At 39.3% G+C, this 13,584-nt stretch overlaps 1 protein-coding gene and 1 pseudogene across 1 annotated transcript; one reads left to right on the top strand and one right to left on the bottom strand.

Moving 5' to 3' along the window:
• LOC149393051 (homospermidine oxidase-like) overlaps positions 1–13,584 on the top strand; it is a 64,493-nt pseudogene that overhangs the window by 44,766 nt on the left and 6,143 nt on the right.
• Positions 10,144–12,280, bottom strand: LOC149393052 (patatin-like protein 3). The gene is made up of 6 exons (XM_089618459.1): positions 12,035–12,280; positions 11,588–11,775; positions 11,309–11,495; positions 11,044–11,205; positions 10,627–10,920; positions 10,144–10,554 (listed from the first exon to the last, which is right to left on the bottom strand). Exons 1-6 carry the CDS (start codon positions 12,149–12,151, stop codon positions 10,294–10,296), a joined length of 1,209 nt encoding a protein of 402 aa, XP_089474585.1. The 5' UTR covers positions 12,152–12,280; the 3' UTR covers positions 10,144–10,293.

Here is a 13,584-nt window from a genome sequence, read left to right as displayed (position 1 = left end):
AATTCATTTTTTGGGACAATAAGGTATGACTCTTAATTGGTCATATTTTGATATGAGTTATTATTATTGTTATTATTACTATTATTATTGAGTCATGTATTGTTATATTAAGTATTGCTCTTCGAACAATTTGTGTATCTCCTAGTTTTCTTCCGTTAGATTTATTCTTTTTTCTCATCACCCAATATGCAGTGGTGGGGGTAAGATTTCATCAGAATGAGCATATATGACGAAACATTTTTACGAGGGACATTTATAAAATAAATATATAATTCTAGACAAAAATTAAAATATTTTAGATGAAATACACAAATTTAGAAAGTTCATTGGCCTCATGTGTCTCCGCCCATGTCCATATATAAGAAACACTGTAGAATACTATAATTACATCCTCAAGTCTTAAACACAATATTATTATTATTCAAATATAATTGCTTCTATTGGAAGTTTAGTAGCTACCTATCTATTTAACTTTTTGTTTTGTTTTGTGTAATCAATAGTTCTAACATAGTAAACAGTCGCTTTTGAATTCTGAATATATGTAAAAAGTGTAATACTCTTAGGCAGTGTGATAAATTTTAGTACTTTATCAAATATGACCTCTCAAGTAAATTTATCACCCTAAATATTCATCTGACTCTCTCAACTACATGTTTCAAACCCCTTTGGTTTACGTACATTAAGTGGGATTAAAAATGTATGAAGTTTAACCCAATTATATGCGAATTTGCTTGGCGTTTTCGTTACAATAGAACGTTTCTGACCAATTCAACGCAAATCCTCTTCTTTCTTTATTGTTTAGCTATAGTCAGCAGCCATATTATATTTCAAGTTTTAACCAATAATGTTTCCAAATAATTGGTATTTGTCTTCAAACATTTTATAACATTTTCCACCAGGAGAGTTGTATTTTATCCTATTTTATCTGAGAATGAAGAAGTTCTTTTGTTTTATTCATTTGTTGTCCCCCTTTACGGAATATTATGGACTGTCCATTTTTTTAATTCACTCCTTTGAGTTCAAGTTGGATAAGGGTAAATCGAATAACAGCTTATGTAATTATTTAGTACGGCAAAACGAGTTTTTCTTTTCTTTTCGCATCCATCAGTATGTATTTTTCCGCACTTTGACATCATACATGTCACAAAATAGGCTTTTATAATAAATATGCCATGAAAAAACTGTATTTAATGACAACTAGCTATAATCATATAAGTGGAATATAATTTTCTTATGAAATATTAGAAAAAAGCCCTCTTATTAATCCTATCTTCAAGAATAAATTTTTATTTGCCTTTTGACAATATTAATCTTTTTATGATCTATTTTTACATTCATATAAATTTTTCTTTGCCTTTTGACAACATTATTCTTTGTTGAATTTGCTTTATATATTCATCCCTCCCTTTCTTATGTACATAAATGGCTACATCTATAAATAAACAAAAAACAGGGACAAATTTTTCGTTTTTTCTAGGAAAAAAAGACATCGTTGTCACAAAGTGATCATAGATCTATAAAAGAAATGTCCCAAAGTTTCATTTATTCCTATTATATATTTGATCCTCCTTTTTTTTTTAAATGTCTTGAATTATATGATACTTGTAAGTGAAATTAATCTCTACCACTCTTTCTAATCTTACGTATTTACTCTTTCTTGTTAATTATTATGATTAATTCTTTAATATAACCTAAATGACCTAGTTCGTCTTTAGCTCTCGTGTGACGACCCGACTTTTCGGACCGTCTTACTTATCTTACTTTAAATTTTAGAAAACTTGGAGGAAATTTTTTATTTAAAACACATCGAAACAAGACGAACCAAAGTTTTAAAGATCTTAAAAAGAAACAAAAACATTTAAGCAAAATATAACGATTGCATATCGAACATTTCATGAGAATCACTAAACCAAAATTGAAAATACGAATTTAAAACTAAACATGACGGCAAAAATAATAAAACATAATCCATATTCTAAGTTTCAACTAAATAAGAAAACTCTTTGAAACTTGAATGAGACGTTATAGTACGATAGCTTCTTTCACAACCATGTCATATAAATCATGAAAATGATTTTCTGATGTTTCATAATTTTTTTTTTATAAAACGTGGACGGAACCACGATAAAATAGATTAAAACTCTCACGTATGGCGGAGGAAAACCGTGGTTACATCAAAGGAATATTTTTAAGAATTTCCCGGACGGTACATGGCAGGACAAGCCCCGACCAATGAACCTCCGAGTTAACAAGAAAGGCATACCTAGCCAAGTTATGGGCAACAACATTACAAGAGCGAGGAATGAACAAAAAAAAAACTCATGAAAAGCAAATAAACTCGCCTTGATATCCTCCAAAATGGTACTTAGTTCCGTCGTAGGAATGACCCCCGTGTTGATCGCATGAACCACTTGGAGACAATCGGAATGGACCACCACCCTTCTACAACCCGATTCTCTAGCAAAACTAAGGCCGCGGAGAATAGCGGAAGCTTCCGCGAGTGACGGCGCAAGCCCTTGAGGCTTAGCCAAAACTTCCGAAGCCAAAACCACTCCCCGATGATCCCGAGGCACACAACCGATCCCAAAACGGCTACCCGTAGAGTCGATAGCCGCATCCACATTGACCGCAACAACTCCGGGTCTCGGCGGCGGCCATGCCGCGACCTTAACCTTGCTGCCCTTGGGGGAACTAACCATGTTTGCCTCACGAAAAGCTTCAAGGAAGCCCCCAGACCACTCCACAAGCAAACCGGGGGCCCACTTCACATCGTCGGAGAGACTTTTGTTCCTATGGATCCAAATATCCCAAGCCAAAACAGTAAAAAATTCAAGATTGCTAACCTCAACGGAATCCATGACTTTGGAGAAGATTCCAATAGCGTCCTCCCCTTGAAAATCTTTAAGCACTTTCCCGAAGCTAGTGAGTTTCCAAACCTTGCGCACCCAACAACAACCCCAAATAGCATGAGAAACCATTTCCGGTCCACCATGACACAAAGGGTAGTGGTCATCGTCGATAATCTTACGGCGGCGAAGTAACGTATTCACCGGGATCCACCTTTTGGACACCCTCCACGCAAAGAGTTTGGCCTTCGGAGGGATCGTAAGCTTCCAAAGAGTATTCCACCACTTCGAAGAGGCCGAGGGGGTCGACGATCTAGCCATCTTCAAGGTCGAACAAGCACACCAATACCCGTTTCTCACCGAATACTCGCCGTCCTTAGAGTAATGCCACCTAATAGCATCGGCCGCCCCGGCTCTACTCGAAAGGATGGCGAGAATGGCCTCCACATCTTCATGTTCGAACATATCTCGGACCAAGGTTTCATTCCACCCACCGTCATTGTTCTTGAGTTCCGCCACACGCATATCATCGGGGATGAACGGAGGATTGATAAGAGAGAAGCTATTAGGCTGGGGAATCCATTTATCCTTAATTACGAACACTGACTCCCCATCTCCGACTCTCCACCTCGACCCCACGGTAATAATCTCTTTCCCCCAGACAAGATCACGCTAAAGATTAGACCCGGTCGAGGAGCAAGTGGCTCCAAGAAGATCCCCTTCCGGATAGTAGCTTTCACGCATCACTCACTCAAAGAGGCTACCCGATCGACGAAGAAGACGCCATACACTCTTAGCAACAAGGGCTTGGTTAAAGAATTCCAGATCACGAAACCCAAGCCCCCATAATTGCGATACTCTCCTCGAGACTAGCGCGGAAGAAGATAAGACTATCGTCGGCAAAGAGCAAATGCGAAACCCGAAAGTTGCCTCAGCCGAAACGGACACCGGTGATGTTTCCCCTGCTTTCCCCCTCTTTGAGGAGGCATGAGAGACCCTCCGCGCAAATGAGAAAGAGAAAAGGGGAAAGCGGGTCCCTTTGACGAAGACCTCTTTCCAGCACCACCCTCCCCCGAACCGATCTGTTGATGTTGAAGGAGAAACTAATCGAGGTAATGCACCGCATCACTTTCTCCACCCACTCACCGGCGAAGCCTAGCTTAAGCATCATCGCTTCAATGAAGGACCACTCTACACGGTCGTAGGCTTTGGCCATATCAATCTTGAGAGCCGCAAAACTCTCATTTTTTAATCTTCCTCTCTTCATCGTATGGATTCCCTCGAAGCAAACCATGATGCTATAAAAAATTTGGCGCCCTCCCACAAAAGCACCTTGGTTTTTCGCGATCACCTCCTCCATGATGTTCTTAAACCTCGACACAAGACACCGAGACACCAACTTATAAATCACGTTGCAAAGACTAATGGATCGGAACTCACTAACCTTAGCCGCGTTGTCGATTTTAGGAATCAAGGTGATTATGGTGTCATTGATTTCCGAGACTGATCCTCTGTCGTTGAGAATACCCAAGCACACCTCCGTCACCCGAGCTCCCACGATCTCCCAATTCTTTTGATAGAAGAGGACCGGGAAACAATCACTCCCCGGAGCTTTAATGATTCCCATCGAGAGAACACCTTCCTCTTCACGTTATCCTCATCGAAGGGCCGTCGTTGTCCATGGTGGAAGTAACCTGTGGTTCGACTCCTTTCACGGCCTTATCGATACATTCCGACGATGGTCTAGAAGATGTGAAAATCCCCTTGAAATAGGAGGAAATCACCTCTTCAATACCCTCGTCCCCTTCCCTCCGAGCCCCTGATTCATCAATAAGGCTCCGAATACTATTTATTTTCTTATGCGCCGAGGCCTTACGGTGGAAAAGAGTAGTATTCTTATCGCCACACTTCATCCAAGAAATCCTACTCCGTTGTCTCCAATAGCTCTCCTCCTTCTCAAGGAGGGCGTTGAGTTGCCGTTGTTCACGACCAAGATCCCAACGATCGTCCCCGAAACTCGAATCACCCGCTCTTCTAACCACTTCTTTTTGTTTCTAAATCATGGCCAACAACGCCAACTTCTTCCCCATACCTAACTCCCAAGGCTCACCTTGCACTTCCTAAGAGACTCAAGAAGAATCGGAAGCCCGCCCCCTACGCACGAGTCCCAAGCGCTCCGAATTGTTCGCCCACATTCTTCCTCTTTGCACCAAGCCTCTTAGAAGAAGAACCTTCTAGGATGATCAGGTGAAGGCCTAGACTTCCTCCCATGAGTAGCCATAAGAAGGGGGTGATCTGAACTCCAATACTCGAGATGAAACACCCTCGCTTTCGGATAAAAAATTTCCACTCCGAGTTGGTGAGACATCTATCAAGACGTTCTTCCATACTATCCGGATCCGAGCTACGACGCCAAGTAAAACATGCCCCATCGAACCCCAAATCCTCGAGGTCACTATCTTCCAACATATGCCGGAAAGAGTCGAGAAGATATACGGCTTTCTAACCCTTCCGTGGCTAAGCTCCTCGTTCTCCGCTACCTCATTAAGATCGCCACCGACTAACCAAGGCCCATGAAACGACGACATGACACGGTGAACGAGCTCCCACGAAAACTTTCTATTCCCAGCCACTGGATCGCCATAAAGACCCAAAAATTTCCAGCCAATCCCCTCCTCGTCCATGACCCACCCTTCAATATGGAATCTCAAAAACGACCCCAAGGTAAACCTTATCGAGTCACGCCAAAGAAGTAACAGCCCCCCACTTCTACCCACACTCTCCACTGTAAAACAATTCTCAAATCCCAACAATAATCGAACCCTCTCAGACGTACTACTCTTAAGTTTAGTTTCCGACAAAAAGATTAAGTCGGACTTATACTTAAAAGAGTGCGACTGAACGGCCCTTTTCATCCTGGGATTTCCCAATCCCCGGACATTCCAGACGAGGGAAATCAATCCTCTTGGAGCGCCGCTTTGGTAATAAAGGAACCCACCGCCAAATCTAACGCCGACGAGTTAGAAATAGCAGGGGAAGGGAGGTGGGCTGAGGCTTTAATGAGATTCTACTGCATTTTCCTCGGCGAAAACACGGGAGAAGGGATAGCAAGATTAGTGGACCCATCATCTGGCTGACCACCTAAGGCTAGCACTCTGGGGTAGGGAATGAACTTCTAATCCCGAAATTAGCGTGCTTTTTTTCCAAGAGTGTTTATTCGCCGTGGCCGATCTCAACCTTTTCTTATTACCCTCCCCCACACTCATCCCTCTCCGTCCAGGGACCCCCCCCCAGCTCCGACAGCCCTCTCTGGCTCTGTAATCCTGGAGCTGGAGTCAACTCCTCGGCGCCGAATGTGAACTTCGACACAGGGACATCGCTTTGGACTAGCTTCCTAACCTTCTCCCCCTCCTACGCCGTCGGACTCGGCGATGCGAGGTGTGACTTCAAGGAGCCATGGATTTCCTGTACTTCAGTGATTGAAGCAAGAGTTCTATGCGAAGATTTGGTTCCTTGCATCTCAGGAGGGTCTTCAAAAAAATTTGGCTTACCCTGGGGCCCAAAAATTACTCCTTTTAGGCTTTTTACCAAATGGGCCTGCCCATTTAAAGCTTCAATAGTCTCCCTAATCCTCTAGTGATGTGTCTCTTCTAGAGAAAATCTTCAGCCTTCATTCAGTGGGTCTTCGGAAATTGGGATATTGGAAATCCCTTCTTCTCCCGAAAAATCCTTCACCGCACTACCTGATTGGGCTTCGTTCCTGGGAATTGTGCCAACAGACAAGTGGTTCCTGTGACTCAAATTCCCCGAGGATTTGGAGTCACGCACGGGCGATGAAGGGTAGGTCGAAGTCTGCTTCCCACGCGCGTTCAGCGAGTCTCCCCAGGTCTGAGAGACGAAGGCCGGCGATTGAGGCTCTGGCGAGTGCATCTTATCCGTCGCCAAGCCTTTCTCGTGACTCTGCGATCCAAAACCTTCAGTACGAACACTCCTAGCCGAAGCCTAACCCTCCTGTTAAAAAGCCGGTGAACTCGAGTCAGAGGAACGCGATGATGCTAATCTGCCCTCCGCCCTATCACTTTTCCTCTTCCCTTCCTGACGCTCCGCCGCTATGCGGAACACCAGTGCTTTGAAACGATTAGGACATGTACCAACCAAGAAAACCCCATCTCCGAATCCCTCCTTGGGTTTGTGTACCGGAGCATTGGGTGCCGTACATCGTTCCCATTGATGGCCGATCAGACCGCAATGGAAGCAGAAGATCGGCAACTGCTCGTATTTGATCTCACAACAAATCTTATCTGCATTCCTTCCAAGTTGGACCGGTATACACTGACGGAGAGTTTTAAAGATGTCGAACAAGGTCCGAACCCGAATAAAACTGTCCCAAACATGTCCTCTCTGGTCCGTATCAACCTTTAGAACCGTCCCCACCTTGCTATCCAAAATCTCACCCATCCTAGCCGTCGTCGCCAACAAGGGGAGACCGTGGATTTGGGTCCAAAATCTTGCGCTCATGAATTGCCCTAAGCCTCTTGACGAGTCTTCTGCCGGGTCCGAAAGACTTAACAACGCCTTGTCAAACAACCTAAGGTTCATTTTCCAGAACTTTCTTCTTGTCATCAACAGAGCCAAAACTAAATTTCAGGATTGAGTTTTGAATTTCACTAATCTCCAGCCCTTTCCTCACGTTCCAAAGATTTCCAATAATTGCCTTCAATGCCTTTTTGTTATAACCCTTGTCAGTTAGGAGTTTGCCGAGCAAAAGATTGTCAGCTTCAACCCTTCCGTCGTCCAAGGTTTTGTCATCGATAGCAACCACCACCTCCTCTTCCTCAGTCACATTAACGTAACTCCATTTGTTGCATAAATCATACATGACCTTATGCGAAGGAAATTCCACAAGGGGAAAGCTCTGTAGCTCAGGGAAAGCTCAGAGACAAGAAGTATCGGTTGAACTAATAATAATTAACGTCATGCTTTCTTAAAAAAACAAAAAAAAATTAACGTCATGCAGTCCTGATGTTTTGTAATTTAATGCTTGTATTTTCATTATATTTACGAATGAAAAAGGTTCTATTTTAGCATCTCAATGAAATATATGTATTCATTTTCACTGTTTCAACTACTCACTTTTGAATTTATATGCCATATATTTTTATCAGTTTAAAATAATGAACGAATATACAACGTTGATTTTTCTTGTAAGGCTAGCAGATATTCTCTTTAAGTTTCCTGCCCATTGCTAGAAGCTTCCCAAATCGAGTGGTGGATCGAAGTTTTCTTTCTTCCGATAGAAGCTTTGCAAACCTAGTAAGAGCTTCTTCGTTGGTCCCTTCATTTTCAATTGCCTCGTACCATCCTGTTTCCAAATTTACTCTTGAAACCGGCTTTTGTAGCAAAATATTTCCAATCTCTACTAATCTTTCGAGATTCTTCTTTGTTGCTATGTCGACCGATGACTCTTCACCGCACAAATTGTCATCCTAAATTATAGCAAAATATGTTAATGATAATTCCACAAGTGAATATGATTGTCTATTAACATATATATTATTTTATATATCTACCTGGATTCGGAGGTAGTTGTGCTGGTTGTTTTTTGACTGGAAAAGAGCAGACACGTGAAAGTCAACGACATCGGCGCTAGCGTCACTAAAAATGTCTACAAGAGGAGTGCTTCCATTATTGAAGATCCAGCTGAGCACACCCCATTTAGAGGCCTTGGCCGCGTTGTACTTTTGCTCCCCTTTTTCAACACCGGTTCCCAGTGATAGAACTAGCATTTTATGACCGCTCATAGGCTCTACGTTCGTATTGTTCTTCGATCTTTCTCTAGAGATATGACTTATGGCCAGCATAGACTGTAAACAATTCATATGTGCTGAATTAGATCCTTATATTTATAACATTTTACATTATTAGCTAGTATTATAAATTCAGGGGGAGTCCCTGGTCTAGGTATTCATTTGTGGTAATAGTTTCTAGGGCTTTGATTTTGTGGTGTAATCATATAAGACCTTGCTTGTACTATTGACTACTATATAGTGGAATTCTTTCCACTGGCAGAGTGCCCCCAGACGTATGTGAAGTTGCACCGAACTGAGTAATTAACCGTATTGTGTGTCTTTTCTTTATTGCACTGATTGTTGATTATCCATTATCTGTGTTCAAATAAGTTGTCGAACACATTGTCAATACATTGTGTGCGATATCTTGTCTTTGTGACTAATCATAATTTCACATGTAAAAGTGCTGAGTCAGCTAACGCGTGATTGGGCGAACTACGCTCTCAGTCACATCATAGCTAACTCATATAAATGTTCTTGAGTACGGATATTTATCATTGTAGAGTATAACAGAATTCTCTCTCTCTCTCTCTATTGTCTATCAGTCTCTCTTTCTCTCTGAATATACTCATTATCATATTTGCACCGCCAAAAGGCCTTAAAAAAAAGTCGAACTAATAACTCAAAAGATGAGTAAATCATCTTCGAAACACAAAACCACATAGTATAGCGAACAAATAATAGCTTACAAACCAAATAGATAAACTAATTAAACCAGCCAAAATCACTAAAATCAACAGTATAAAAAAAATATCGATAAACGAAAATTAGTTATACCAACGCACCGTGGAATGGCCACGGAGCCGAAAAGGAGGCGAAGGCAGAGGATGACAAAGGCATTGAATGTGTAATAGGATCCGATCATCTAGATATCTACAACGTCTACACAAAGATCCTATGTTTTTATTTTAAAAAGTGTGAAGTCCAAAAGTGGAATCAAATGAAATAAAAATATTCTGAGAAAAAACTAATGTCGTCATGTTGAGGAGGTTACGTACATATCGTTATTAATTGATATTGACATATAAAAAAAATAAATAAAAAAATAAAATAAAAATTGCTTGAGGCGTGTGTTAGCCTTGTCTTCGTGGATCGACATTCCTCTGGATTTTTAAGATGCAACACTCCGTTTGAATGACCAAGGTGATGGCGATAACTACTTTGCTTTGTGGTCAATTCCTAATCTTGGATCGGTGAAGATATATTTCACGATATATCAAAGGAAGAAGAGAGAAAAAGAAAGTAGTCTAGAATTCAATATATAATTAACTTTCAACGTTGAATGGTATGTGATAGTATGGTAGTTTCTTTCATACCCATGTTCATATATATGATCGTCATGGAATCTTTAAACTAATTTTTTCTAATTTCATGAATGATATATTGATATTTTATAATTTTGTGCTTGTACATATTCATGAAAAAAAAAGTTCAATTTTAGCGTCGCGATGGAAGATATTATCATTCAACTATTCCAACTTATCTCTCCTTTATATTGTACACCCGATGAATTTATAAGTAACACGTGTTTATCAGGTTTTAAAAAATGAAAGAATAAATAAATTAAATATTAAATCTTATAAAGCTAGTTGATTCCCTTAAAGTTTCTTGTCTTGTGCTAGAAGTTTCCCGAATCGAGTGGTGGATCGGAGTTTTCTTTCTTCCGATAGAAGCTTTGCAAACCGAGTAAGAGCTTCTTCGTTGGTCCCTTCACCTTCAATAGCCTCATACCTTCCCGTTTCTAAATTTACCCTTGAAACCGACTTTTTAAGCAAAAGATTTCCGATCTCTACTAATCTTTCGAGGTTCTTCTTTGTTGCTATGTCGACCGACGACTCCTCACCACACAAATTGTCATCCTAAATAATAGAAAAAAATGTTACTCATAATTTCACGAGTAAATATGATTATCTATAATTTTTTATATCTACCTGGATTCGAAGGTAGTTGTGCTGGTTGTTTTTCGACTGGAAAAGAGCTGACACGAGAAAGTCAACGACATCAGCGCTAGCGTCGCTAAAAATGTCGACAAGAGGAGTGCTTCCATTATTGAAGATCCAGCTGAGCACACCCCATTTAGAGGCCTTGGCCGCGTTGTACTTTTGCTCGCGTTTTTCAGCACCGGTTCCCAGTGATAGAACTAGCATTTTATGACCGCTCATCGGCTCTACGTTCGTGTTGTTCTTCGATCTTTCTCTAGAGATATGACTTATGGCCAGCATAGTCTGTAAACAATTCATATGTACTCAATTAGATCCTTATATTTATAACATTTTACATTACTAGCTAGTATTATAAATTAACTAATTGAAATTTTTATGGAAGAATAATTAAAAATATTTTCTTACCGGATTGTTTGCGGCCATAGCACCATCGATGAGATCAAAAGTGCGAGTCTTTCCATTGCCATCCTTTGTTTTAAACGTGTGTGCCGGCAGAAACGTAGGGGCGGCAGAGGTACCGATGCAGATATCTGCCAGTCGGGGATTTTTCAAACAATTTTCTCTAGCCTGAGCAATGAAAACATTAAAGCAAATCAATTAATTGTCACAAATTTAACTTTTATTACTATAATTTATGTTAGCAACAAAATTGAGATATGTATGTACTTACGTCGTTGGTTGAGAAAATTACTGGCTGGAGGTACTTGATATCAAAAGCCGGAACAAGCACTTTTGTTAGGGTTTGCTTAAGAGTGAGATCGCCGAGCAAATTGTTTAAAAGCGTATGGAGGTACTTCCCGTCGTACTTTGGGCCCGTAAACGGGTCGAGACAACCGGTCATTGATTTCACAAAGTTTCTGTGAAAAATAAATCAGATTTAAAGAATAATTAACATTAGTAAAATGTTGAAGAAATAAAATGCCATAGCTCCTTGAATTTATTTAATTACCTATTTTGAGGGAAAATCTTAGGGGTGTGGTTTAAGTAAAATTCGTTGATGTTTTTGGCGGTAAATAACGGTCGGCCACAATCATTTACGTTTGGAGCCGTAAGCATTGTGGTGACCAATCCGCCGGTGCTTGTTCCCGCAATTATGTCAAAATAGTCTGAAATTCTTGCTTCCGGTCCGTCCAATTCCTGCACAATAATAGGTGTATTATAAGAAAATATGTCACACACAAGAATTCATGCTTTGATTTTTACCATAAAAATTAGATGCTTTCCAAAAAAAAAAAAAAAAAAAAAAAAAATACATTATTTTGTTTCCGGCTATCATTGGTTTTTTTTTTTTTTTTTTTTTGTATGTCATATAAATAATGGTTTATTAATAATTATTATAAAAAAAAAAATAAGGGATTTAATTACTATAAAACACGTTTACTCATTTAGTACGTACCTGGAGTTTGGATTCCAGAAACTCGAGAAGTGTCCCCGGAATCACACCTCTAATACCACCGCCGTCAATGCTTAATACTGTAACTGTCTTAGTCCTCGTAGAACCAGATTTTTCCATCTCTGAAGATATGTGTTATGAACTAAACAATGAGAGATCTACTTATCGGATCGACTTTGAAATGATGATATATATGAAAGAAAAGCGCTGATAGAAGAGAAGGAAGGCCTCAAATTCTTTATCTAATAATGATTTGAGAATATTGTGAGAAGAGGTGGTCTTATATACAGCCATCCATACATTAAAATAATTAAAAAGAAAAGAAATTAAAAAAAAAAAAAACATTTTAGCTCTGTTTTGGTCAAGAACGATACAGTGATATAAGAAAATATTATTAGTTATATGCGGACGCCGCCGGTTGAACTTCATAGTCAACTTTTGATTATTATTGGTCACGCATTAATGTATTGATTGTTCAATAAGTTTCAGTAGGGTCCCATGTTCTAAAACACGCGTAAATCGGACCATCAAATTTATGACTCTTAATTGGTCATGTATTGATATAGTCATTTTGCTGCATCAATCAATATATCAATATCTATGACCTAATAATTAATAGAAATTTGTTACCAAATTAAGCCACTTAAAATGTTGGAATTTCATTTTAGCCAAATTTTTTTTTTTAAATAGCTTTTAAGCTGGTGTGGCAAATGAAATCAATTATTATATATCTAATTTACCACTATTAATTAAGTAATTATACTTATTGAAATTAAAAAAAATCAATTTTCTAATTAGTAACTTATTGCAATTTGAATTTATTTCATTTCAAGTCTCTCCGTCTCTCTCTCCCCCCAAAAATTGATCTCTCTCTCTCTCTCTTCAATTCTGGAACAAGACGTGGATTCGGAATTTCACAATAGATAACGAGCCAGCCCTGCTTATATATGTAGTACAATATCATTCATAACGTTTCATAATTGAAATTATTTGAAAAATATGACTAAATGGAAGGTTCTTCTAATTATTATTCGGTATTAATATTGTTTTTCTACCTTTTAAGATACAAGATATAATTACATGTGATATATTTTACCTTTTTCCATGATATGCACTACGAAGTAGTCACGACGTTCTTAATTTTCTCAGCAAAGTTGCATCTTGGCGATGAAATTACAACGCTCATATAAAAATTAAATAACTAAAGTACTGTTAACGAAATAGAAAATAAAGTATTGTCATTAGCGCGCGTTTTAGGTTGGATCTAAATAAATTCACTGAACAAGTGATACATACATTCATGAGTCATGACCAAAAATAAGAAAAAAAATGACTATGCTCAACTTTGGCGTCCATGCATTTAATAATACATTTTTCTCAATGATTGCTGTGTTGTTGACCAAATCATATAGCTCAGTTATGGCCTGTCTCCATACTTCGAAGCTGATTTGCAAGTCTTCGACATGAATCAACTATTCAAGTGCCTCTAGCAATCTCTAAAATGGCCCAACCCAAATGTTTTTTACAATCTCATTTTTTTAGTTTGTCTTAAT

Source organism: Urtica dioica, chromosome 6, assembly GCF_054948205.1.
Source record: "Urtica dioica subsp. dioica isolate 48M chromosome 6, U.dioica_male_clone48M_v1_H2, whole genome shotgun sequence".
NCBI classification, from domain to species: Eukaryota; Viridiplantae; Streptophyta; class Magnoliopsida; order Rosales; family Urticaceae; genus Urtica; species Urtica dioica.
The sequence above is the reverse complement of the archived record's forward strand: the minus strand, read 5'-3'. Positions and strand labels throughout refer to the sequence as shown.

What these genes read in the sequence shown, in the direction of transcription:
- LOC149393052 (XM_089618459.1), bottom strand. Translation starts at nt 12,151, where the DNA reads ATGGAAAAATCTGGTTCTACGAGGACTAAGACAGTTACAGTATTAAGC. An exon ending in AAGATTTTCCCTCAAAATAG is followed by an intron (nt 11,496 to 11,587) that starts GTAATTAAATAA and finishes TATTTTTCACAG; the next exon opens with AAACTTTGTGAAATCAATGA. An exon ending in TAATTTTCTCAACCAACGAC is followed by an intron (nt 11,206 to 11,308) that starts GTAAGTACATAC and finishes TTCATTGCTCAG; the next exon opens with GCTAGAGAAAATTGTTTGAA.